Genomic DNA, 27,457 nt, shown 5'->3' on the forward strand with positions numbered 1-27,457 from the left:
TAAAGTGAATGTTTGATCAGCGAAGAGAATATAGACACAATTTGTACTTTTGCAAGAAAAACTTTACACACCCATGTCTGCTGCTTATGTCCTTCCTTTAAAGGACCTAGAAAATACAATGATTAATCCCTTACACAAAAAAAAATATGCTGGAAATTGAAATGAAATTGTAATAATCACTGAATATACAGCTGCATGCCAGCAGCATAGTTGGAAATATGTCTGAATTGACCTTCACTGTAAATAAAAATACATATATGTGAAAGGCCTGCCCTAAAGCGACATTTATAGCAGGCCACAACGTCTTATTTTTTAACTGCGACAAAGGAACTGAAAGCGGAATAGTTACCTTAATATACTTCTCCATTGTATGAGCATAATTTTATTTTGACCAAATAGCAAAAAAATATATCGTCTCAATTGGCTATTATGAGTGCTCAAAGAATATGGTGGCCCCCTAGTTATTCCCCTGAAAGCACTACTGTCATTAATGCAGAAAATAACTTTCATTTCACTGAATTGCTTGCTTGCTCCTAGTAGCCCAAATGACAGACTCAAATGGTTCTTTTCCGTTAATAAGCAAAAAAAAGCTTTAAGGGTGCCTGTACATGCAGTCCGTTCAATGTATCTGTTTTTAAATGGTCACTTTTAATGTATTAATGTACACAAAAACGTTGTCAACCTTTTTTTTTTTTTTTTTTAAGGGGAAAAAAACACATCGGTTCTGATCTGGGGTTTTTTTGTTGTTTTTTTTTTTTATAATGGAACAGTCAATAGAAAAACAGATCCAAATGGATTGCACACAATTGCATCCGTTTCAGAATCTGGTTCTAATATATAGAGACATATGAAGAATTGTAGGCAGGCATGTTACAAAACTAGGCAAAGCATGGATGAGACTTATGTAGGGTTAGTGCACAGAATAACATGCTTTTTTTGTTTTGTTTTACAGGAATACAATCATGCATGAATATGATATGGTGGAATGTTTTATCTCAGTCCGCTCATACCATTTAGACAAAACAGAAGGAAACAAATAAGATAGCATGACATGTATACCTGGAACCGGTTTTCAGTTCATTCTTTTATTTCTGTACAATGTGGGTAGGATTTCCTGCTTCCTGTTTTGTTTTTTTTGTTCCACATTCTTATGAATACAAAGGTTTTTAGAGCAGGGTTAAGGTGTGTAAAGGGCTCTGGCCAGTTCATGTGTGCAGCTTCTTTTTTCTTTTCAGAAGGTTAGAAAACAGAATATCATAGGAGAATCAGGACACTAACAGTGCCATACTTTGCCTCAATTGTACAAGGTCAGCTCAAAAGATGCCATCTACGACATACAAACAAATTTTCATTTGTCGCTTGATTGTTGTGTTTACACTGGAAGATTATCGCTTACATTTGAATGATTTTTTTTCTAATAAGCTGTTAAGAGTTAAAAAAAAAATGTCCATTAAGTTCAACCAAAAAATTTGATGGGTAGGGGAGGGAAGGGGGATGGATGATGGGTAGATTTTGTATTCTATAGAAATGCATTTATGTTATTTTGTTCTAAGAATTTAGACTTAATCTGCTTTGAAACCCTCTGCTGTGACCAGCTCCTGAGGAAGACTGTTCCTTAGATTCAAAGTTCTCTAAAGACTTGTGGAGATCAAAGCTTTTTTTTTTGAATGTCTGGTTTAATGCATGACAATATCCTGCTGGCCTTAGAAGCAGCTGACTGACATTGTGCGCCGTTCTGTACTCTATTTTTCACAAGTACAGTAATACCTCGGTCCTGAACACCTTGGGGTTTAAACATATCAGGATTCGAACAAAATTTCCCCCTGAAATTTTGCTCTGTACATTATTTGGTATCCGAACAAAACCAAGGGAGGCAACTGTGTTTGGGAACAGGAGTGGGGATTCCCATCATAATGATCGGTGTCTCGCGGTGCGGCTTCATTCTGGTCCCGCACTCACATCCGCCTCTGCTGTGACTCCTCTTCTCTGACTTGTAATTGAACGCTAGAAGTCACACACTTTCATAGAGAATTCATGGCAGCGTGTGAGATCCTGCATATAATGACAGGACAGAGAAGAGGAGTCACAGCAGAGGCAAATGTGAGCGCGCGCTGGCTCTGAACAGCGCCGCGGGACACCGATCAGCTGTGGTGAGTATACTTGCCAGCGACTACCGAGGGGGGGGGGGGCCATAAAAAAATTTTGTGAACTGCTTCTTTAAACAACCGCCTGCTGCTGCCTCTCACTGGGGAACACCTTGTAAAGAAGGGGGATTCCCATCAAGAATTCCCTGCGCTGCCAGCCCACGCACTGCTCACCTACTCCAGCAGCCTCTGGCTCCTGTCAATCACCCCTCTTTCTGCCAGCAAAAGCAGCTCCCTGGACCCATCTTCAGCCCTCCATCGCCCGGGCTGCTTCCCCAGCGGCCCCGCTCACCTACTCCTCAGTGGTTGGCTCCAGCTGCTGCCGCCGGGGGGGATTCCTGTGGGCGGAGAGAGAAGAGAGTGGTGTTGGGGAGCAGCGGAAACTGGAAGCTGCTGAAGTAGGTGAGCAGTGCAGGGGCCGTCAGTTTAGGAAATTCCTGTCAATATGATGGGAATCTCTCTTCTTTACAAGGTGTTCCCCAGGGAGAGGCAGGAGTGGGCGGCTGTTTAAACTCTGCTGTGGGAAACACCCTGTAAAGAAGGGAGATTCCTATCATAATGAGGAATCAGCCTTCCAGAACCGATTAAGTTCGAGAACAGCAGTACCACTGTGCACCCAAGTCCTTATTTACCAGTGACTCCCCCAGAGTAACTCCTTCTAGGACATATGATGCATGTAGGTTATTAGTATTCAGGGGCATAACTTATTACATTTATCCACATTGATCCTCATTTGCTAAGTGGATATCGAAACACTCAGAGGGAGATTTATCAAACTGGTGTAAAGTAGTATTGGCTTAGTTGCCCCTAGCAACCAATCAGATTCCACCTTTCATTTTTCAAAGAGTCTGTGAGGAATGAAGAGTGGAATCTGATTGGTTGCTAGGGGCAACTGAGCCAATTCTACTTTACACCATGTTTGATAAATCTCCCCCCCCCCTTCCCACTGTTATGAGGTAGTGTATTACACGCTATATCCAAAACCACTCCCTTACGCAGGCTTTTACTTCCCTCTTTCTAAAAACATTCGATTGGTTTGCCAACTTAGGTCCTTAGTAAAACCATGCTGGCTATCACTTATAATACTATTAGGGCCAGTTCACACTGAGTAAACACGGCTTAATTCTCTCCGCCACGGAATTCTGCCGCGCTCAGTGTGCTGCTTTTGAGTGAAGGGGAGAGCACGCGCTCGTTTACTTCCTCTATTAAGATATTACATTATTGTTCCTGCACGGTGAACGGTGTAAACGTAAAAAAAAACACACCAGGATTGCTGATTTTTTTAAAAAATTATATATCGAAAAAATTTTTTATAAAAAGCGATCAAAATGTTTCTGTTACACCTATGTGATATTAATAAAAATGAGAGATCATGGCGCAAAAAATGACACCCCAGCTAGTACTGTATGTGGAAAAATAAAAGCGATATGGCTCTTAGAAGGCATGGAGGAACATCGCATTAATTTGACCCTGACTTTTGTACATCAAAGGGCTCTGTCTTGAAGGGGTTAAACACATCATTTTTTAAAATCTTTTAAAGTAGTAAAATAAAAGAACAGTTAAAAAATTGGCTATTGTTGTAATTATACTGACTTGAGCAACATAGATAGCATGTCAGTTTTACTACACAGCAAAGAGTGTAAAGACCTACAGGCCTGTTTCCTTCTTTGTTAAGTAGAGGTAGAGTCTTGTTGACAACAGGAAGATTAATGGGGTCAGGTAGAAATAAGAGACCTATATAAGGTGTGCAACCATATGAGGCAAGTGAGCTTTGATTTCCAAAGGTTGTCTACCCACAGGACCCAGATTTTATTCAGTATTTATAAAAACAAGCAGGAGCTTATCACCATGGTGTCACTAAGTGAAACCCAGCAGCTCTCACAACTGTTTCTAATTTATAGTGTACAAAACGCCTGTTTTTCTACACAAGAGGTACATGGCCCACTGTCGAATGCCCAAAGTGCAGATCGGATAACGCTTCCCTACCACATATGTGGGGATGCCGTCAATTAGATGATTTTTGGAAGGGGGTGGCGGCCACAAACTACTAAAACACATGGTGTCACTATACCCATGGAGCCCCAAGTCTGCCTGATGGGTGTTCTTGTCCTTCAGGATATGAAAGAGAATGATGGATGAAGGGGCTTATATATTAAAGCGACTCTGTACCCACAATCTTACCCCTCCCAAACCACTTGTACCTTCGGATAGCTGCTTTTAATCCAAGATCTGTCCTGCGGTCCAATTAGCAGGTGATGCAGTTATTGTCCTAAAAAACAACTTTTAAACTTACAGCCCCGTGCCCTATGGGTGTGGCTTTGAATATCTCTGCCCTAACTTTGCACCATCCCTCCTCCCCACCCTCTTCATCATTAGGAATATCACTGGAACATTTTCTCCATGCTGAACATTGCACGGGTGCCTTAACGATCCAGCCCATGTGCCGGGCTGCCGAATAAAAGGCACTCTGCCTGGAGCATTCCTAATGATGGGGAGGGTGGGGAGGAGGGACATAGAGGTTGTGCCAGCCTAATACATATACAATCTAGGCCACTCCCGTAGGGCACGGGGCTGCCAGTTTAAAAGTTGTTTTTTAGGACAATAACTGCATCACCTGCCAAACGGACCGCAGGACAAATCTTGGATTAAAAGCAACTATCCAAAGGTATAAGTGGTTGGGGGGGGGGGGGGGGGCCAGGTTGTGGACACAGAGTTACTTTAAACTTGTGTCCACGCAAATTTGAAAAAATATGGGGTCACTGGATAGATACTGCAGGTCTGCCTACAAGAACCCTGTGGGAGAGCTGCAGATTATGCTAAATCAAACACTGAGTAGATCGAACCTGGATCTAGTAGCCTTAAAGGCATCCATTCTAACTCTTAGCTCTCACCATTTCCTTACGGTGTGTATTCTATCTTTCAGTCGTCCTGGCGTGCCACGCTTCCCTATTAACATGGCTTTCTCTGTATGTTATAGTTTTCTTTTGTGTATGTGTAGTTTTCGAGACACTGTTTGACACTGGTGTAATGTAGTGTTTACATACAATGTCTATTCTGCTTGTGGTACACTTCTGTGATCTTGTTATTCTCATCTGTTGCTTTTGTAAATTTTTTGCGGCATCTGTTTTTCCTTTTTGAATTGTTAAAAAAACTTGAAAAAAATCTAATAAATAATATCTGATAAAATAATAAAAACAAGCAATTTACTGGCTTTATATAAGTTTATTTACTCACATTTTATGCATATATTTTTATTTCTTAAGGATATAAAAATTTTGAATTACAAAAAGAACACATAAAATACATCACATGGTCTACACTACACATCTATTGGACAGGAGATTAATACCAAGCATAATTATCATTATTCTTTATTAGTCAAAACCTCAGAAAAATATAAGTATTATTTAATGGTATCTTTATAACTATCCAGACGGCTTACTATATATCCATGGCCAGCTGAATGGAGTTAGATAATAAGCTACCATCTGATGGGGCAGTCCGCCCTAGGCACCATTTGGCTTTGAGGTCAGAAAGCTAGGACTACCATGCTAATCCCTATACTGGACTGTAATCTGTGTGTCTGGCAGTATATGTTCCTTATGGGAGCGTTCCTATACTCAAATTAAACAAGCAGTTTTCCAACCAGTCAGGGGTTGTGGAGGGCTGCGAGAAGGCTTCAGTGAACAAAGCTAAATGCAGAGTGTGTAGTGCTGCCATTGTTCTAGTGGAGATTACTATGCAGGCCATGGATAGCCTAACTGACAGCTAGATACCCATGGGTACATCAGTGATATCCGTGCGAGTAGTTGCTGGTACAGCACTGAACTGCTGAGTGTTGCACTCTGAGGATCTATTCACATGTACCGTATCACAGCACGTTTTGCAGTTAAATCCACTGCAATATTGATTTCTATTAAAGTCTATGGCACTCCAGCCTAGAGCCATATCCTTCTAAAAGTTAACTACTAAGCTGCTTTGAGGATGAAAATAACAAACAGACCAAAGCATCTTATTCTGGTAAACCCCTTTATTCATTATACCGCCATAGCTACACACAATAGTTCCTTTACTATTGCTCACAGTTGGCTCAGTCAAACGTTTATGCAATTTTAAAAGAGAAATATGCAGTACCATGTGCAGACTGTATAATTGTTTTTTTAAATTAATTGGGAAGTATTGGGTTCTCTGATTTCAATGGTGTTTTTACTTACTTGCTATGCCCTTCCATTTCCAAGATACAGGAATGGTACCAATTGGTTGCCAATCAGTACTTTTGCACTATTGCAAAACAGAGTGTGGTTGCTAGGTTCAAGGATGTGATTAGTAGCTTTATATTCACACCCCCTAATCCATTTTCACAACCTATGAGCCTTTTACACCAGGTATGTAATAAATGTCTAAACCATCTGACAATTCAGTGAAGACTAGAGCAACTATTAAAATCTCCATATATATCTCTGCAAGGGCTGTAGCAAAAAAATAAAAATGTCTACAGAGTCTGAAAGGCTACAAAATGGTAGAAAAACATTTTTGAACTGACCTGTTTAATATGGTTGACCACTTTAAATAATAACATAGTAAAATTCTACAGTGAGTACTTCATAGAGCTAAAATCAGACTCCTCCCCTCCAGGCTGTGCTGTCCTGCTCTGTGGTGATTCTGTCCATAAGATGGCCGACATGGAGAAGCATGTGACCATGCCCCGACCCCAGTGTTCTCCATGGGTATATACAGGCTCAATGGTGGACACCGAGGAAGGGGAATAGTCACATGCTTCTCCATGCTCGGCCATCTTATGGACAGAATTACCATTTAGTATACAGAGCAGAGTGGCACAACCTGGAGGAAGGAAGCCTGATATCAGAGCTGCAAGGCGTACAGGGAGCTATTTTCTGTGAGTAAAGTGCATACATTTACTAATACTGTACACTGAATAATTGTACAATAAAGTAGCCAACCCTTTTAATAGGCCCTAGACACTATGGCATTTATCAAACCTTGGGCAAAGGAATAGTGGAGCAGTTTCCCATAGAAACCTATTAGATTGTGCCTTTCATTTTTCAGATACCTTTTGAGAAAAGAAATATGCAATCTAATATGTAAGGGAAGATCCCACGAAAAATGAAAAATCAAGAATTGGACAACTGTCAGTCCTTTGTTTCGTCCTGAGATAAGCAGCACCAGATATATCCCTCCCCCCCCCCCCCCCCCGCAAAATACTAAATAATGTTGTCTATTATGGAAATGCCAGTCAGTGTACTATCAGCGTTATTAACTCCATTTTCATTCTATATGTTTTGAGCCCTTGGCTTTTATTCCTGAATGTTTAATCTAAATTCCAGACAACTTGTAGGTCACAGTCCAGCATCTTCTCTTTATAAATTTTTTCAAAGTCTTCATTCTGCTCATCTGTAAAGTGATTTTTCCAGTCTCCAACTACACCTATTACACGAAAAAACAAAGTATAGTAAGCAAGGTTCAGAAAATCTTTTTGATCTTCATGGATGGTCTGAACCTACACGGGCCTTCACCACACAACATGTATTGGCATTGCCTCATTTACTTAAAGTTGAGTAACAATTCCTGACATAGATCATTATTAATGGCATACGTATCTAAGGCTCTGATCCCGCGACATACTAAAGATCTTAAAGGACATTTATGAACATTATTTCTGGCCGTTTAACAACAATGGGTATTCTTTGCAATCTTTAGTACGTCATAGGAACATACCCTAATAGAGAGAGCGAAGAAGCCCATTTATACCAATACAATACCAACCTTTTCTCATGAACTTGCTCTTTTCATGATCAAGTATCTCAGTGGGTATAAGTGTGTAGTTGACCATTGCATTCTGACTCATGACGGCAAACTTGCAATGTTGTTCTATCTTATCCACCTCCTCGGAGTACATGGGGCAACCAAGAAAAGCACACAACTTCTTTATTGATCTTCTTAAGTCCTATCAAGATATGTGACAAAAATAAGGTAATTGAAGCAAGACAGGGGCCAAACTGTGTGTATAACAACGCTTTCATTTTGCAAACAATGTTGTGGGAACAGAACTCTGCCTGTCTGTGCCCCCATGACAACACTTCCTGTTTTGTTCCCTCCACAATCTCATTATTGTCCACATGTTGAATGACCTAAATGGGATGTGGACAGATCTATAAAAACTCTGAATTGCCAAGGACGTGGAAGTAAGTGTTATCATAGTGACACAGCCATGAACGTTCTCTCTCATGCAGATGGGGTTCCTTTAGCACAGGAATTAGATACATTTCACAACTTTAACTACATGAAATGTACTTTTATACAGAACTTCTAATTTAACCAGTGCATTTACATTTACTTATGTTTTTACCATGAGAAAAGATATATGCTTAGAGACCTCCACCATCTTCTAGACTGGAGGAGCCCACCACACTCTTCCAAACTATAGCTTCAGTATTTAACTGAAAAAAATTCTGATTCTCCTAAAGTTGTGTTGATAAGTGCTCCAGTGAATCAAGTGAAGAAGTTCAGTAAATCACAGGCCAGATAGATCACCTACCTTATGCATACTTTCATATGTCAAATAAATTACATCCAGGTTCTTTTTTTGATTGTACCAGCCTTTTACATGGTCAAACCATGAACCATAATACACTGCAATATAGATAAAAAAAAAAAAACATTGGCACACAGTAAATAATACAGCTAATTAAGTATGCTCATTAAGGAAGATCATATGAAGTTTATTTCCATCACAGAAAGTGGTTGCTGGGATTTGATATAGTAATGCAGCAGAATTACCTCTGAACGAGGGAGCTGCTTCCAATGTATACAGCAATGTGTAGGAAGGCAGCACCCAGAGAACAGGTGGCTGATGGAAGTAGTTGTAGCCAAGCGCTGCAGAAAGCAAATTAGATGCAGAGCTGCCGTGGGATTCGGGCAGATATCCCCCGTGTAATACAGGCAACAATTAGCCGAGGAGTTGATCATCAGCCAACTGTTGTCTTTCAGCAAGTTTAAAATTGTCCACCGACCACACGTCACTGCATGTGATGGCTGCGAGGGTAATGAAAATAAAGACATATGCTTAACTCTCCCTATTCCCCCAGTGTCCTCCTGGCTTGTTTCTGGGACTCCCCGCTCATCCCAGCTGCTGACAGCACTTTAGAAACTGCCTCAGAAGTGACAGGCTGCTCAGCCAATCACTGGCCATGGCTCTGTCTTAGACAGTGATTGGCTGAGCAGCCTGTCACTTCAGAGATAGGATCAAAAGTGTCAGCAGCGACTGTGGTGGATGGGGAATCCCACAGACAAGGCTCGAGGACACTAGGGGAGAGTGGGCAGCTAAGTACATCTTTACTATTGTATACCTTTAAAGCAAGAGCTGCATGCACATTGCTAATAATGTTCATGCAACCCTTGCTGTATGACAATCAAGCCATATTATAGGCTCTATAAGTAGGCACCAATCTAGCGGATTGACTTGTTTTTTCCAATCATGGGGATGTGTAATACGGCCCTTAGACATTATATCAGTTCTCATCGAGTCACTGAAAAGAAGGGTTAATTATTTCTGATAATAATGTTAAAAATCTGTATTCCTGGTCATAGTATGTTCTTCATTAAAGTTTCTATCTCAAGCCAATTACTGTCCTGATTCTTCTTCTGTCCAGCACATTACACCATCATAGCCATCAGCAGGGCTGTACTAACAGCTGCTGCTGCCCTAGGCACTAAACTTAAAGATGCCCCAGCACACGATTGGTAGATTGATAGGTAATAGCTCCAGGTGTCACATTTAACACCGCCACACCAGACCTGACCAATACCGCCATACTGTGACCGGATAACACCGCTATACCAGACCTGACCAATACTGCCACACTGTGAATGGATAACACCGCTATACCAGACCTGACCAATACTGCCATACTGTGACCGGATAACACCGCTATACCAGACCTGACCAATACTGCCACACTGTGAATGGATAACACCGCTATACCAGACCTGACCAATACTGCCATACTGTGACTGGTTAACACCATCATACCAGTCTCCCTCACTCTACTCTGTAATCACACCTGTGCCCCCCCCCCCCGCCCCCCACCCACAACCCCCCCCCCACACACACACACAAAAAACACCCGATTTAATGGCAAGTCTGAACAGGAGGTGGGAGACTACAAAAAATAAAAACCCAAAAAAGTTTTTTCTTCCCCCTGCAAGGGGCTGCCTTAGGCACCAGACCACAGGTGCCTAGTGGTAAATACAGCCCTGGCCATGAGGTGTACAGGGAACCACAGCATGGCCTAATTTACTTGAAGTTATGAGGTAATTTCCTTCATAGCAAGGGGTCATCATAATGCCAATGTAGCACTGTAGGGCCCTACAGTTTTTCTGTACAAACTAAAACTGTGGTATCAGTTGGGGCCTGGGCAATCAGACCACTGCTAAGGAGAAGGTGATGACATAACTTAGATTTGCTGTAGTCCTAGACAAGTCATGCAGTTGTAATCCGGGTATTTGGAAAACTGTATGAAATCCACACTGGCTTTTAGATACCAACCATAAGTAGGCAGATTTAGGGTCTTATTAGATGCAGACACCTTTTATTTTTGCTGATTTACGATAAAACAATCACAAACTAGCATTTTTGGGAATGACCTGAAATCGTTCACTATAATGGTGCGTTTACACAGAGAGATTTATCTAACAGATTTTTGAAGCCAAAGCCAGGAATAGACTAAACAGGGAACAGGTCATAAAGGAAAGACTGAGATTTCTCCTCTTCTCAAATACATTCCTGGCTTTGGCTTCCAAAATTTGTCAGATAAATCTCTCTGTGTAAACGTACTATAACAGAGCAATAGTCATTAGTTATGATTGTTACTAAGATCATATACTTCTTCTGATCCCAGCAAAAGAAGCAAAGATGTGTACGCAGAAAACTCAGTGAATATTCAGTGAATGTTTAGCTAACAATCAGGAAGGATTTTATCGTCAGTTTAAAAGATGCGATCAGTGACACACAAATGGTTTTTCGACTGTTGTCTGCATATACACTAAAAGATTATTGTTTAAATTTGAATGACATAACGATTTTTGCATGATAACCGTTCTGTGTAAGTGGGCCCTTAAGAGCCTTTTACACAGGCTGACTATCATGCAAAAAATTGTTAAATCGTTCGCATTTAAGCAATAATCTTCTGATGTAAACTCAGCAATGATCAAACTAACAATGAAAATTCATTCTTATGTCTTTGATCGCATCTTTGGAGCTGACCTCAGAATAATTTTTAATCATTCAAGTCTTTTAGTGTAAACACTCATGGTTCACAGTGAGGGAGATTTATCAAAAATATACGCCTTTTTTTTGGAGTGGAAAAGTCACAAAATTTTGAGCAACCACACAGCTGCGCAAAATTTTGCGACTTTTTCCCGACATACACTGATCATGCCTACTTCAGCTTAGGCTGAAAGTAGGCATGATTTATCACGTGCGACTAAGTAAAATAGTCCCACATGGGTTGCAGACTGACTCCACACTAGAGGTAATGTATTTCACCACCTAATGTGGAGGCGGTATGCTCCTTGGGTCGGGTGCAGTGCACCTGGTCCACAGAGTGTAAGGGGTTAGCACACCCCTCCTTACAGTACAGGAGCAGGGAATCTCCTCATTAAGCCGGGATTCCCTGCCCTGTGGGGTTTCCCACCCAGAAGCAGAAAGCAGTCAGCTTCTGAGCAGGATATTTAAAATCCCTGGTATGAGAGTTACAGTCTGGCTCCCAGGGACTTAGCCCCCTGGGAGCCAGACTGTAATTCCTATGCCCATGCTGGAGGTCACCCAGCTTTCCCAGCATCCTGTAAGGTTAACTGGGGCAGATGCAGTGTGCTCTGGCTGGGTGATGGTAGGGGGCTGGGGGTTACATGCTGCTGCTTCATCCGGAGTTGCTAGTAGCCCCGGGATGTCCGGATAAGCCCTGCGATGGTAAGCTCCGTCCCCTATACTGGCTGCGGCCAGTATAGGGGGCTGCCCCCAGCCCCTTCCATCATCCTCCCCCAAAGTGCACTGGGAGGAGGGATTATTGGGGTTAACCTTACAGTATGCTGGGAAAGCTGGGTGACCTCCAGCATGGGCATGGGAGTTACAGTCTGGCTCCCAGGGACTTAACCCCTTAGTTGCTTTTTGTTTTTGCTTGTGATTTTTCTTTTTGTTTTTCAGATACCGGTATGCAGATCGGATTCGTTTCGACTACGTCAGTGACCGGTGAACTTTAATGTACAATAAAATGGTCAACAAGGGGTGTGGGGTGTTTTTATTTGAATAAAAAAAAATTCTAGGTGTTTTGTGTTTTCTTTCATTACTTTACACGCTTAGTAAACGGAAGTAGATGGAATCCATTACTAAGTCGGGGCTTAGTGTTAGCCTGTATAAAATGGCTAACACTACCCCCCCCCCCCCCCCCCATTATTACCCCAGTACCCAATGCCACCACGGCATGTCAAACATTGTCGCTCCTGGACTGGGAGGCAGCAGGCTGGTATTATTAGGCTGGGGACGACCGAAATAAATCACCCTTCCCACCCTGGTACTACTAGGCTGCTGTTGCTTGGTTTTAAACCCAGCTGGTTATTGAAAAAAACCGCATAGGATCCCCCCCTTTCCATAGCAAGCCAGGTTAAAAACCAAGCAACAGCAGCCTAGTAGTACCAGGGTGGGAAGGGCCATTTATTTTGGCCCTCCCCAGCCTAATATTACAAGCCTGCTGCCGCCCAGTCAAGGAGCACCAATTTTGACGCTCCGGGACTACTGGCACCCGCCTCTTCCCAGTACCCCTGGTGGCATTGGGTAATGGGGTAATAATGGGGGGGGGGGGTAATGTTAGCCATTTTATACCAGCTAACACCTGGGTCCTGACTTAGTAGTGGATTCCGTCTATCAGACAGCTTCCACTACTAAGCCTGTAAATAATGAAAGAAAACACAACACACCTAAAAAAAAAATTATTTAAATAAATACACCCCCACACCCCTCGTTGACCATTTTATTGTACATTAAAGTCTGTTGGTCATTGACGTAGTCCAAACAAATCCGATGTAATCCTCTGCATATCGGTATCTGAAAAAGAAAAGGGAGAATAAAATACTCATTACCTAGGAGACAAACCAGGGCCAATGAGACTATTTAGAGACAATTCTGAGACAAACAAATCAACACCACAGAAAATACACCAGGCTTATCCCTGATAGTACATTGCACTTTAAATAGACCAGTCTATTCATGCCATAGCATAAATAGACCACACACAGAAAAATCCCCTGTTGATAAATCTCCCCAGTATGTGTATGTGAACACAATTACGAGCATATTAACCATTGCATTTATCTTCCTACCTTAGGGTTGTTTTTACGCAGGCAGATTTATCTGAAAGATTATTGAAGCCAAAGCCAGGAACAGAGTATAAACAGAGAACAGGTCATAAAGAAACTATTGAGATTTCTCCTCCTTTCAAATCCGTTCCTGGTTTTGGCTTCAATAATCTGTCAGATAAATCTGTCTGTGTAAACACACCATAAATGCAGATCCTTTAAAAGAAAAAAAATCATTATTTGTAATTCGCTAAACAAAAATTAAGCAATTTATCTGTATGTGTAAAAGGAACCTTATTCTGCTAAAACCTACCCCCACCACCACCACAGCTATTGAAATCTGACCTTTGCCTTCTAAGAAGCGTTCTACAAATTCAGGAAATGCTCCAGAGTCTGGAAAGAATTTAGCCATCTTGTGAAAATAATAAAAGGACACGGCCACATCTTTAGGATTCCTCACTATGTATACAACCTGAATAAAACAAAAATCTGTTATGTTAAATCCCATACACACACACACATACAGCACTGTGAATAAGTCCAAGCTACAATACCACATCAAGCCAACATATATTTATATATATTTTTTGAAGGAAAGGCACATGAAAGAAGAAATGAACACAAATAACACTTTGCAGGACTGATAGGCCGCATTCACACGTTCCATGTTCTGAACAGAACATGAACGTGGAATGCCTGTAACAGACTTTCCCACCGCCTGGGCAGCATCTGTGATAAGATGCTGGGAGCGGGAGAACTCATATGCGTTGCGCTGTAATGAATCAACCGCACGGCACTGTCATTACAGAGCGGCTCATATGAATACAGTTCCCCGGCTCCCAGCATCTTATCACAGATGCTGCGCGGATGGGGGGGCGAAGTCCGTTACAGGCATTCCACGTCCGTGTTCCATGCAGAACACGGAACGTTTGAATGCGGCCTTAAATATATGCATAGATTTAGGTTTTTTTGTTCAGTATATACAGCTCCTATACAGTGTCCCATATCTTAAAGGGAAAGTCCGGGAAAAATATTTGTGCAGTACATCAAAACTTACAAAACATCTCCATATAGTGTAATACTCAAAACAATGGCCTTACTGTACTTCTTCGCCCTAATATGGCTGCTGAAAGTCTTGTAGCTCTTAATTGCTATTTCCTCACAACCGTTCATCGACGCCATGGTTCATGGCGCATTGCATTATGAATCAGGGTGGGCCTTCTTCGGGGACAACGCCTCCCTCCAATCCCCCAGCTATGCCCACTAGTAGTAAGCAGGAACAGAGCTGTATTCTGAATACAAGGGCCCACTCACACAGGTGACCTATGGGGGCAGTCACATGATCTTACAGGCAGCACTAGTAACATGTATTACAGAGCTTGTAGCCTGTAAAACTGTGTAATTGCTTCTACACCGATACCAACTATTTTCTATTATTACCGGATGGATGGGAACACTGTTACATGGAGGAGGAACATATGACGCTAGGGAGGATGATACGGGGAGGGACAAGGGATGATGGGATCTGTAGGCACTGAGTGGCATGTCTAGACCGGAAGTGAAGCAAACTGCTGAGATATAAAACCAAGGTCTGTGGATCATAGAGAGTGGTGAGGTTGGGGTCAAATAGTTCAGAAGAATAACTAAAATCTCTTGCCAAAACGGTATTTTATTTTTTTTCACAATCCTTTAAAGGGGTACTCCAGTGAAATAAAAATAACCTGCAATGAAAAGGTTAGGTAAAGTTATATAACATTGCAATATACTTACCTAATGGATTCCTGCAGCTTGGTCTTCTTTTTGGTCCCAGCTCCTCCCCACAGGAAGTTGAAAATGTCAGGTCCTCCACCAGACTGTCGACCCCCGTTTTCCGCCGCCGACGATACGTCACTAACCGCCCTTCTCGTCTCTCCTGCATATGCCAATCACTCCTGGTCAGTCCGTGTCTTCCTGCTTTCCTCCGATTGGTCTGCAGTTGCAGCCAATCAGCTCCCTCCCTGTGCACTTGCTCTGTTGTGAGGAAGTGTCCTGTGCGCGGGTCACACAGGGCCTCCTGCAGAGATGACAGCTGGGAGCCCGGCATATCTGCAGACTTTCTGTTCCTCCAGGAGAGTCTCCCCTGTCACCGCACTGTCCCCAGGTAAAGCTGCCTGTAACCCGGCCTCCTGGCTTGATGTGACCCTCTCCGGTCAGGCATAGGGCAGAGTAACCATGTCAGTGTGTGGAGAGCAGGAAGAACTTTCTGCTGCTCCTCTCATTGTCCCCTACAGTCCACACGCTGACATGGTTACTCTGCCCTATGCCTGACCGGAGAGGGTGACATCAAGCAAGCCTGTGTACACTGCACATATAATAATTACCCCCCGAACGTGGTATTTCCTTGTATTACTGCTAATGGCAGCCTTTAGATTAGGGCTCTGAGGGCTGCAATAGAGCCATTGTAAGAGATCCTCTCCGGTCGGTGTGTGTGTGCGGCATACGGCTGAGTGTATACGGTGCATACGGAGTGTGCAGGAGACTCTGCTCTGACTGCACTGCGCCTGGTGAGCGATCAGAGGAGAGTCTCCTGCACAATCAGCCCTATGCTGCACTCCAGTACTTGTGCTGTGCTATGTGTGAGGTAAGAAGTGTATGATGTGTGTGCTGGGATATGTGTGATGAGGTAAGGAGTGTATGATGTGTGTGCTGTGCTATGTGTGAGGTAAGAAGTGTATGATATGTGTGATGAGGTAAGGAGTATATGATGTGTGTGCTGGGGTAATGTGTGAGGTAAGGAGTCTATGATGTGTGTGTTGTGCTATGTGTGATGAGGTAAGAAGTGTGCTGTGCTATGTATAATGGAGTAAGTGTGCTGTGCTATGTGTGATGAGGTAAGGCATGTATATGTGTGATGAGGTAAGAAGTATATGATGTGTGTGCTGGGATATGTGTGATGAGGTAAGAAGTGTATGATGTGTGTGCTGGGATATGTGTGATGAGGTAAGAAGTGTATGATGTGTGTGCTGGGGTAATGTGTGATGAGGTAAGAAGTGTATGATGTGTGTGCTGGGGTAATGTGTGATGAGGTAAGAAGTGTATGATGTGTGTGCTGGGGTAATGTGTGATGAGGTAAGGAGTGTGCTGTGCTATGTGTAATGGAGTAAGTGTGCTGTGCTATGTGTGATGAGGTAAGGAGTGTATGATATGTGTGATGAAGTGAGGAGTGTGTTGTATGTGTGATGAGGTGAGGAGTGTATGATATGTGTGATGAAGTGAGGAGTGTGTTGTATGTGTGATGAGGTGAGGAGTGTATGATATGTGTGATGAAGTAAGGAGTGTGTTGTATGTGTGATGAGGTAAGTGTGCTGTGCTATGTGTGACGGTGCATCAAAGCGGCCCGTCCCCCCTCCCCCTGGAAGATGCATAAGAGCGGACCACACAACACCCTACTGCCCCCCTCCCCGGGACAGAACATCAGAGCGGGACCAGCAACAACACCCGCAACACCAGAACAGCGCATCAGAGTAGTCCCGGAAGTGTTGCAGGTGAGGGATACAGTTGCATACATACATACATACATACATATTTCTCTCACTGTGTTATCTGTGCTGTTACATAGGACTGCAGGTGATATCTACTACATTATCTGTACTCAGAGATGTCACTGTGTTATCTGTGCTGTTACATAGGACTGCAGGTGACTACTACATTATCTGTACTCAGAGATGTCACTGTGTTATCTGTGCTGTTACATAGGACTGCAGGTGACATCTACATTATCTGTACTCAGAGATAGGCCGGGCTGTTGGGGTAGTGTGTCTGTTAGGATGGCGGCCAAGTGGGGGTAGTGTGAGGGGGTGGGGGGGGGGGGGGTCAGGTGGGATAGTGTGTGTAGGGGGGTCAGGTGGGATAGTGTGTGAAGGGGGGGTCAGGTGGGATAGTGTGTGAACGGGGGGTCAGGTGGGATAGTGTGTGAAGGGGGGTCAGGTGGGATAGTGTGTGTGGGGGGGTCAGGTGGGATAGTGTGTGTAGGGGGGTCAGGTGGGATAGTGTGTGAAGGGGGGGTCAGGTGGGGGTTGTGTGTGTAGGGGGGTTAGGTGGGATAGTGTGTGTAGGGGGGGTCAGGTGGGATAGTGTATGTAGGGGGGGTCAGGTGGGATAGTGTGTGTAGGGGGGGTCAGGTGGGGGTAGTGTGTGTGTGGGGGGGGTCAGGTGGGATAGTGTGTGTAGGGGGGTCAGATGGGATAGTGTGTGCAGCGGGGTAAAGTGGGGGTAGTGTGTGGGGGGGGTAGGTGTATTGCAGGCAAAGGGGGGGGGGACTTTATTACTATGGTGGGTACAGCAGGAGCATTATTACTATATAGGCATAGGGCACATGAGTGGAGGCATTTTACTATGGGAAACACAGCAGGTGGAATTATTACTATATGGAGGCACAGTAGACATTATTACTATATGGAGCAAAGCAGGTGGCATTATTATTACCAACATTATTTGCATTATTTGGTAGGGGTGCAAGACCACCTCTATGCTGCAATACACACACTGCTTCTTCCTAGTAACCCAAATCTTGATAAAAGCCCCCCTTCCTTCCCCAGCACTGAACTCAATGACCTGGGGGGGGGGCGGCTTGAAAAAGCTCTGAGTGACAGAGCGAAACGTCGCATTTGTGGGATCAATAAATCACGATTTTGATTGAATCCAGAGTGCCGTGGTGATTTACCTTCAGTAGATAGATAGATAGATAGATAGATAGATAGATAGATAGGAAGGAAGACAAGAAGCAGCACTGCATAATGTTGTATTGGTGGTGCCAGCGGATCTTGATCCAGACCAGAGATCATAATAAATATATAGCCAGAGAATCCACAGCACTCCAGCGTAGTGAAAAAGCTCAACAAGTTGTGGTTATTCAGTCAATTCATAGTGCAACACTCCAAGCGCAACGTTTCAGTGACTCCGTCACCATTTTCAAGCGTGAATACATGGTACAAAACTCAGGTACCGTATATTTATATACAAAGCACAACAGTGCTGTAAATCCTCTGCATAGATAGATAGATAGATAGATAGATAGATAGATAGATAGATAGATAGGAGATAGATAGATAGATAGATAGATAGATAGATAGATGGATAGGAGATAGATAGAGAGATAGATAGAGAGATAGATAGATAGATAGATAGATAGATAGATAGATAGATAGGAGATAGAGAGATAGATAGATAGGAGATAGATAGATAATAGACAGACAGATAGGAGATAGATAGATAGATAGATAGATAGATAGATAGATAGATAGATAGATAGATAGATAGATAGATAGGAGATGGATAGATAGATAGATAGATAGATAGATAGATAGATAGATAATAGACAGACAGATAAGAGATAGATAGGAGATAGATAGGAGATAGATAGGAGATAGATTGATAATAGACAGACAGATAGGAGATAGGAGATAGGAGATAGATAGATAGATAGATAGATAGATAGATAGATAGATAGATAGATAGATAGATAGATAGGAAGGAAGACAAGAAGCAGCACTGCATAATGTTGTATTGGTGGTGCCAGCGGATCTTGATCCAGACCAGAGATCATAATAAATATATAGCCAGAGAATCCACAGCACTCCAGCGTAGTGAAAAAGCTCAACAAGTTGTGGTTATTCAGTCAATTCATAGTGCAACACTCCAAGCGCAACGTTTCAGTGACTCCGTCACCATTTTCAAGCGTGAATACATGGTACAAAACTCAGGTACCGTATATTTATATACAAAGCACAACAGTGCTGTAAATCCTCTGCATAGATAGATAGATAGATAGATAGATAGATAGATAGATAGATAGGAGATAGATAGATAGATAGATAGATAGATAGATAGATAGATGGATAGGAGATAGATAGAGAGATAGATAGAGAGATAGATAGATAGATAGATAGATAGGAGATAGATAGATAGATAGATAGGAGATAGACAGATAGGAGATGGATAGATAGATAGATAGATAGATAGATAGATAGATAGATAGATAGATAGATAATAGACAGACAGATAAGAGATAGATAGGAGATAGATAGGAGATAGATAGGAGATAGATTGATAATAGACAGACAGATAGGAGATAGGAGATAGATAGATAGATAGATAGATAGATAGATAGATAGATAGATAGGAGATACATAGATAATAGACAGACAGATAGGAGATAGACAGATAGAATCCCAGCATCTCGGCGGCTCTGTAGGGGTGGGAAATTTCACTACATGCTTCTCCCTCTGCTCCTCTGTGACCCTCCATCTAGTGTGGCTCCTCAGATTGCACAGCTACAACTCCCAGTATGCCATGGTGACATTACATGATGGGAGTAGTAGTTATGCAACCAGGAGATCTAAAGGTGGCTGAACTGCAACTCCCACCTTGTAATGTCACCACAAGATGAGGCTGGGGCTTTTAGTTATGCAACCAGGAGAGATCAAAGTTGGGAAACTACAACTCCCATAGAGTATTGTCCCTACATCAGGATAATGGGAGCTGAAGTTTTGCAACTTGGATTTCTCCTGGTTGAATCACTACAATTTCTATCCTCATATTGTGGTGGCGGTGCAAGATGGGAGTTGTAGTTCTTCAACCCGTGAGCACTCCAAGTTGAATAACTACTAGACCCATCATCATGTTGTGGTGACAGTACAAGATGGGAGTTGTAGTTCAGCAACTTGGAGCTCTCCTGGTTGCATACCTACAAGCCCCATCCTCATGTGGTGATGGTACATGATTGTAGCTGTACTAATGCACCCAGGAGAACTCCAGGCGGCAGAACTTCAACTCCCATCTTGTAGTGTCATCACAACATGAGGATGGGAGTTGTAGTTGTGCAACTTGGAGCTCTCCTGGTTTCATCCCTGCAAGCCCCATCCTCGTCTTGTGGTGATGGTACATGGTGGGAGTTGTAGTTCTGCCACCTGAAGTTGCATAACTACTACTCCCATCATGTAATGTCACCAGGTCATACTGGGATTTGTAGCTACGAAGCCAGTAGTGAAATACCCCTCTCCATACTATAGAGTTGCCAAGATGCACTGGGGGGGGGGGGGGGTTGCTGAGGTAGAACGGCAGTGGAGGTGAGCACAATTATTCCTGCATGGTGAAACTACAGATATGTATTTACAACATGACCATGTCAGCAGGGTTGTTTCTGCTTTTCTGTGAGGACAATCTTTACACACAAAGTATGTTGCTTAGCAACAGGATTGGCAGTTGGTCATGTGGTAGGGTAGTGAGGAGAAACAGAGGGGACCATAGAGAGGCCAGGGGACTCCTAGAGCGTCTTGACAGCCAGAGGGGAATATAGAGAGTCAGACTGAGCGCATGCCCTGGAGATGTTGATGAAACAGGAAGCAGATAAGTTTTTGATTGAATCAACGTAGGTACATGGGGGCTACAAAGGGGAGTTTAAAAAAAAAAATAACACAACAAGACAATATAATGACACACCCTACAGATGTATGAATAAATTTGTTTTTCTTTCATGATCACCGGAGTACCCCTTTAAGTGTCAATAAATATTAGTGTGTAAGTATTAATCTGATCTACTTACTAAAGATTGTAACTGGTGATGAACGAATTTACAGTACTAGCAAAGTGATGCGCTCTTCAGCCTGCTACCTTTGAACTCTGTGCCGGTCTTGGATCCACCTTTCCAGGCACTCAGAGCGGCACAGAGTTCAAAGGCAGCAGGCTGGCAAGCCGAGCCGGGCCACAGTTAAAGGGGTTATCCAGCGCCACAAAAACATGGTCACTTTTCCTCCTCTCTTGATTGGGTGGGATTTCAAACTAAGTTCCATTGACGTAAATGGAGCTTATTTGCAAACAATACCTGAACTGGAGACAAGAGAGTGGGAAAAGTGGCCATGTTTTTGTAGCGCTGGACAACCACATTAATGGGTTGTTACTTAGTCTGTATGGGTTATATAGTCTGTATCCATGTTTTCTAGGACTGCCAAGGGCGGCACCCAACTATTCAATCCTAGTCAGCCTGGGCAGTTGACAGCATATCTCACACCACTGCATAAAGTATATATACCTACAAACTTCTCAGTCCATGCTGAAGAGATATCTACTAAATTCTTTATTCTGGCTGAAATCAAATATGGACAATCCTTCTCTCCCCCAACATTTGTCATAGGAAGGAAGCCGGGATCAATCAATGTACCTTTGCTTTAGACTTTTGCAGGGCTGGAGCCAGTATATCACTCGGGAGGTGAGTTGTGATGATTCGGGGGCCTTCTTCATTTTTTATGGTATCCTTAAAGTATGTATGTTCCAACCATGGAGCTCGCATCCAGTTAGGTACAGAAGTAGCTATTGTTGGATCCCCCTTGCTATATATAAGAGTGACGATCTCTTGCATCCAAGTGGTTCCTAAAAAATGGTACAATATGACATTAAAGTGATATTAAAGTAGATGACTCTAAAGATATAGACCTGACAGCTCAAAGACATGCCGCTGGATATCTAATATATGGGGGGGTGGGGTGGGGCTAAAAAAAAGCAGCTCTAGTGGCAAGAATTTGTACAGTTTTCGCATAACCACTATGTGAATTTTTGCCACCTGTGCCATTCTCACCAGACAGGTAGGGTAAGGGTGGGGCAGTGGGCACAGTTGTACATAAATGCTGCATTTATCACAATCTATGCCAGTACACTGAGGTAAACTGTTATTTTTTTTTTCCAAATATTTTTATTAGATTTTTCAAATGTTATCTATAACAATACAGTTACATATCAAAGGAAGACATAAATAGGATACAATATAGTAAGTTTGAAAACAATTTTGCTATAAAAAACAATGGAATCTAAAGAAAAAAAATTAATGCTCTACAGGATCGAAAGAAATGTAGATCCTGTAGAGAATCTCTATCTTTAATATAATTAAGGAACTCTGAGTACTCCTAGGGTGCCCCTTGCCTCCGCCATCTGATACCAAACAGTATTACAAAAGTGTTTTATAACAGCTTCCCTCTCCTCCTGTGACATAACCTTTATGAGAAAAAGCATTTCCCAATGAAGAGTTTCTTTAAGCGAGGTTGTTAGTTCAGAAATAGTGGGAAGTGTGTCAGAGATCCAGTGGTTTAGTAAGCCTTTTAAGGCCAATAACAGAGTAAGATGAATACATTTTGAGGCTATAGGTTTTTCAGAGGGATCTCCATTCCCGGCCACCACAACATGAAAAACATAACTGAGTAGAGTTAGAGGTATGGATTCATTCCATGTATTCTGAATAAAGGTTTGTACTAATTGCCAGTATGTCTGAATTTGAGAACAAGACCAAACACAGTGTAATAAATCTGCACTAGGTTCTTTACATTTTGGACAATATGTCAAGAAATCATCTGGCATGGTGGAGTAAGAAAAGTTAAAAGCGTAAATTGCCTTATGGAGTAGCCGGAAGTGGATTTCCCTCAATTTCACACTGGGAGTGGCTGCAGTAACATATCGGATGCTATTTAGCAATTTTTGTTCCAAATTATCTGTTTGTATTTCTGCAGCCCATTTCCGAAGAAAAGGGGGAGGAGATTTGTGTAAGGAATCAACACATATCCTACGGTATATTTGTGAAAGAGATAAGGTGGGAGAAGAATTGGAGCATAGAAAATCAAAATCATTAGTTTTTTCTGCCTTCGCACAAGATTTAATTAATAGCAAAAGAACACAGTTGTTCAAATAAAACCTGGTGATGGGGAGGGATATCATACATGTCTCTAAATTTTTCACAAGATAACAACTCTCCCTTTTCTGAGTCCAATAAGTTACTTAAGTGAGTGATTTGTTTTTGTTTCCATACCATATAGTCAGGATTGATGTTACCATGTAGAAAGAGGGGATTGTCCCATAATGGGAAAAACTTAAAGCTTTCCATGTGGCAACGGTATCAGCGATAATAACATTGTGTTTTAAATGTGAGGGTAGTTCTGAAATAGAGAAGTGAAGAAGCGAAGCCAAAGGCCAAGGAGAAGAAAGAGCAGACTCCAAGGAATAATTAGAAAAGAAAGAAGTACCGTTAATCCAGTCTCTGATGTGTCTGAAAATGGAGGCCAAATTATAGAATCTGATTTTATTGAATTTAGCACCACCTTTATGTTTGGGGAGGCTGAGAGTATCATATGCTATTCTCGGTCATTTTGACCTCCAAATAAATTTGGTAAAGGCTGATCTGAGTCGAGAAATATCCTTATGTTTTAGTAGTAAGGGGATCATTTGTAAGGGATACAATAATTTAGCAAATGACATCATCTTAATAAGATGAATACGGCCTAAGATTGAAAGGGGTAAATTTTTCCACCTATCAAGTTCTTGTTCTATTTTTTGGAAGATTGGGATATAATTTAATGAGTAGAGAGAAGAAGGGGTATGTCCAATTTTAATTCCTAAATATAAAAGGTGTTGTTTTGCTATACCTATACATTCAGGGTAAATATGGGGAGCCAAGTGTGGTATTAAGGGTAACAATTGGCTTTTAGTAATATTAATTTTAAAACCAGAAAATGAGCCAAAGTTTTTCAAGATTTTTAAAACACCAGGGATGTGTGATGTGGGATTTTCTAGGAATAATAAGGTGTCATCAGCGAAGCAAGCTATACGTACTTCTTCATTGCCTACTTGAATGCCTTTAAATTCAGGTGTGAGGAGAAGAAATCTAATTAAGGGCTCTAATGCTAAATCAAAAAGAAGGGGGGACATTGGGCAACCTTGTCTGGTTCCATTAAGGATTGGGAAAGTGTCAGACAAGAATCGAGGTGTATGAATGCGAGCTATTGGGTTATTGTATATGGTAGAGATAAGATCTTTAAAAGGTCCTGTAATGCCATAACGAGAGAGGGTCATATCCATCCATTCCCAGTTAAGATTATCAAATGCCTTTTCAGCGTCTAAGGCAAGCAGTCCTGGTGAATGGTTTGGATTTTCCCTTCGTCGTTCCCTACTTCCTGTACGGTTAGAACTGTCCTAATATGAGTTATCGCTGAGCGGCCCTTTATAAAGCCAACTTGGTGGCTACTAATCAACATAGGGAGAAATAAAGCAAGCCGGTCAGCCATAATTTTCGTAAGAATTTTTAAATCTTGATTTATAAGAGAAATAGGCCGATATGAGGATGGAAGTTGTGGATCTTTCCCTTGTTTATGGAGTAATCTAATATAGGCCATTTCCCCTGAAGGTAACATGCATTTATTATCTATTATATGTTGATATACTTTTTGGAGAGTTGGAACCAGATCAGTATTTAGAACTTTATAAAATTCTCCACTAAATCCATCTGGCCCTGGTGTTTTATTATTATGAAGGGAAGATATTGTTTTAGAGATATCCTCAGGAGAGATGGGGGCATTTAATGATGCCAGAGAAGATTCATCCAATTTGGGAAGATTCAGAGACTGGAGAAACTGTTGACCCGCTAAAGGATCTATAAGATCAGAGAGGAGTAAAGGGATCGGTAAAATTTTTGAAGAATATTAGAAATAGTTTTTGGATCAGAATGTAATAAACCATTATGATCTTTCATATTTTTGATATGGGAAATAGGGCGTTTACTCTTTGCTAAGTTAGCTAATAATTTTCCTGTTTTATTACCATATTTATAAATACGAGAAAAATAGTGATCTTTATATAAATTATTAAGTATTTCTTGAGCTAATTCGAATTCCTTTACACCAAAGGAATTTATTTTGTTCAGAAGATAAGAAGGTAGTGTATGCATTACGAAGTTTAGTAGTAAGAGTGTTGTAAGAGGTGGTTGCTTCTTTTTTACGTGCAGAGAGATAAGAGATTATATTGCCTCTTAGTACAGCTTTGGCAGTTTCCCAGAACAGTATAGGAGTTGTGGTATGTTGCGAATTAGTGTCGCAAAACTGTGACCACCATTTTTTAAGAAGATTTTTGAAGACTTCATCTGAAGCTAAAACTGCTGGAAATCTCCAAATAATGTCTGTTCCTTTAGGGTAAGAATCACGTAGGGTTAAAGTAATCGGAGAATGGTCAGATATAACCATATCATTTATGACAGAGTCATCTAGTAGGCTGAAGGCTCCCTGTGAGACTAACATATAGTCAAGTCTGGACCAAGCCATCTGAGAATGTGAGAAAAAAGAAAATTCTCTTTCTTCAGGATGAAGATGACGCCAGGAATCCACTAGATGAGTACTAGATAACAAATTTGTTAAAAATAATTCAGGAGGAGGAGAATTCCTTGTCAGAGGAGTAGATGGAAGTGTCGGATCCTCGGGGTAGGCGGGGACCACAGGAGCCAGAATGACGGCGCTTCACGGCTTCAGGTTTAATGAAGTAAAACGATGAATTTTAATGGTCTCATAAACAACGCGTTTCGAGGCATAAATTGCCCCTTTGTCAAGTAGGAGAGACATGGATGTCTCTCCTACTTGACAAAGGGGCAATTTATGCCTCGAAACGCGTTGTTTATGAGACCATTAAAATTCATCGTTTTACTTCATTAAACCTGAAGCCGTGAAGCGCCGTCATTCTGGCTCCTGTGGTCCCCGCCTACCCCGAGGATCCGACACTTCCATCTACCATTCTCCATTCCCTGATCTCCTGGCTTGGGATCTCGGCATCTACCCTTGGAGCCTGGCTGCTACGGCTACTACCTCTCTCTTCACTGATAGTGCATACAGGTGTTGTGTTCTTAGCACAACACCATCAGGTGAGCAGTTTTATTATTAGCTTGTTCGACCTACAATCTGTTGTTTACGTTATCACCCTATGGCGCCCTTTCCACTTTTTTAGCCCTTGTCAGAGGAGTGGAACGTTTCCTATCTTCATGCGGGTGTAAAACTGTATTGAGGTCACCTCCTACTATTATTTTGGATTCACCATCTTGAAGAAGGGACGATTCTAAGTGTTGGAAAAATGGAGCTCGTCTGTTATTAGGGCCATAAACATTATATAAGCTTATATGTCCAGATGGAGTATCCAAAACCATTTGGTGAAATCTCCCTTCTGAGTCTGAGGTTTGAGAAACAATAGAGTGGACAAAATTTCTATGAATAAGAGTTACTACACCACGCTTCCTATTTTCAGCAGGAGATCCAAAGACTTCACCTACCCAAAACCTTTTCATTCTAACATAATCTGATTCAGACAAATGAGATTCCTGTAATAACGCTACATCCGCTCCCAGTCTTCTAAGGTGTTTAAGGATGAACGCTCTTTTGGAAGGAGAGCGCAAACCTTTTACATTCCAAGAAACGATTTTCATAAAAGCCAGGAGCGGATGAAGTGATAAGAGGCAGGCACCCCAAGAGCACACAGCAGTAGTAGAGATAAGAAAAATATAGATGAGAGACTCATGTTACAATTAGACCTGAGAGCATAAAAACTGAAAAAAACCTTACATAATATATATATAGAGAGCAGTATAGCAATAATATTGCAATATATCTAAATCTTACAACTAAATAAGCGAAAGAAAGTTGGTATAAGACTTCACTTTTTTCACACAGAAACATACGGAGTATTCGCTGACTCCGAGCAGGCATATAGCCTGGTGAGAAAATAGAAAGATACAAGAAAAAGAAGAAATAGAAAACAAATAGAAACATGGCGAGAAAACGTAACTCGCTAATATCAATAATACTACATAGCAATATCTCTTCCTATACATTTTCCTATTCAAGCAGGATTTGTACAAGTAAACAAATGCCATGACTAATTTGGTAAAGGAAAACTCTTTCTTTAAGGTGAAACCTTAGGAAGTCATAGTAGAATAGGAGGAGCATAAGTAAAGGGTGAAAATGATGGAATATAAAGGAATAGGAGATACAAATAAATATCTGAAGTAAGATGATGACTCTTGTTAGACATGTTAGTCAGTATAGTTCATCACTCCATATCTGCTGAAGGAGATGTAGGACTATCAAGACGTCATCTCTTGTTCTTATCCCCAG

The 27,457-nt window shown here is 41.8% G+C and overlaps 1 protein-coding gene across 3 annotated transcripts in view; it reads right to left on the reverse strand.

The window, feature by feature from the left end:
- Positions 1-7,361: 7,361 nt before the first annotated feature.
- LOC138789732 (sulfotransferase 2B1-like) overlaps positions 7,362-27,457 on the reverse strand; it is a 39,982-nt gene continuing 19,886 nt past the window's right edge. For all 3 annotated transcript variants that reach the window (XM_069968512.1, XM_069968513.1, XM_069968511.1), the window contains exons 3-7: positions 21,712-21,920; positions 13,860-13,986; positions 8,701-8,795; positions 7,929-8,109; positions 7,362-7,589 (exon numbers count right to left, since the gene is read on the reverse strand). In XM_069968512.1, coding sequence (XP_069824613.1) covers positions 7,474-7,589; positions 7,929-8,109; positions 8,701-8,795; positions 13,860-13,986; positions 21,712-21,920 — 728 coding nt within the window. In that variant the 3' untranslated portion in view covers positions 7,362-7,473. The remainder of the gene's footprint in view (positions 7,590-7,928; positions 8,110-8,700; positions 8,796-13,859; positions 13,987-21,711; positions 21,921-27,457) is intronic.

The sequence above is a fragment of the Dendropsophus ebraccatus genome, chromosome 4 (assembly GCF_027789765.1).
Source record: "Dendropsophus ebraccatus isolate aDenEbr1 chromosome 4, aDenEbr1.pat, whole genome shotgun sequence".
In the NCBI taxonomy this organism is placed as follows: domain Eukaryota; kingdom Metazoa; phylum Chordata; class Amphibia; order Anura; family Hylidae; genus Dendropsophus; species Dendropsophus ebraccatus.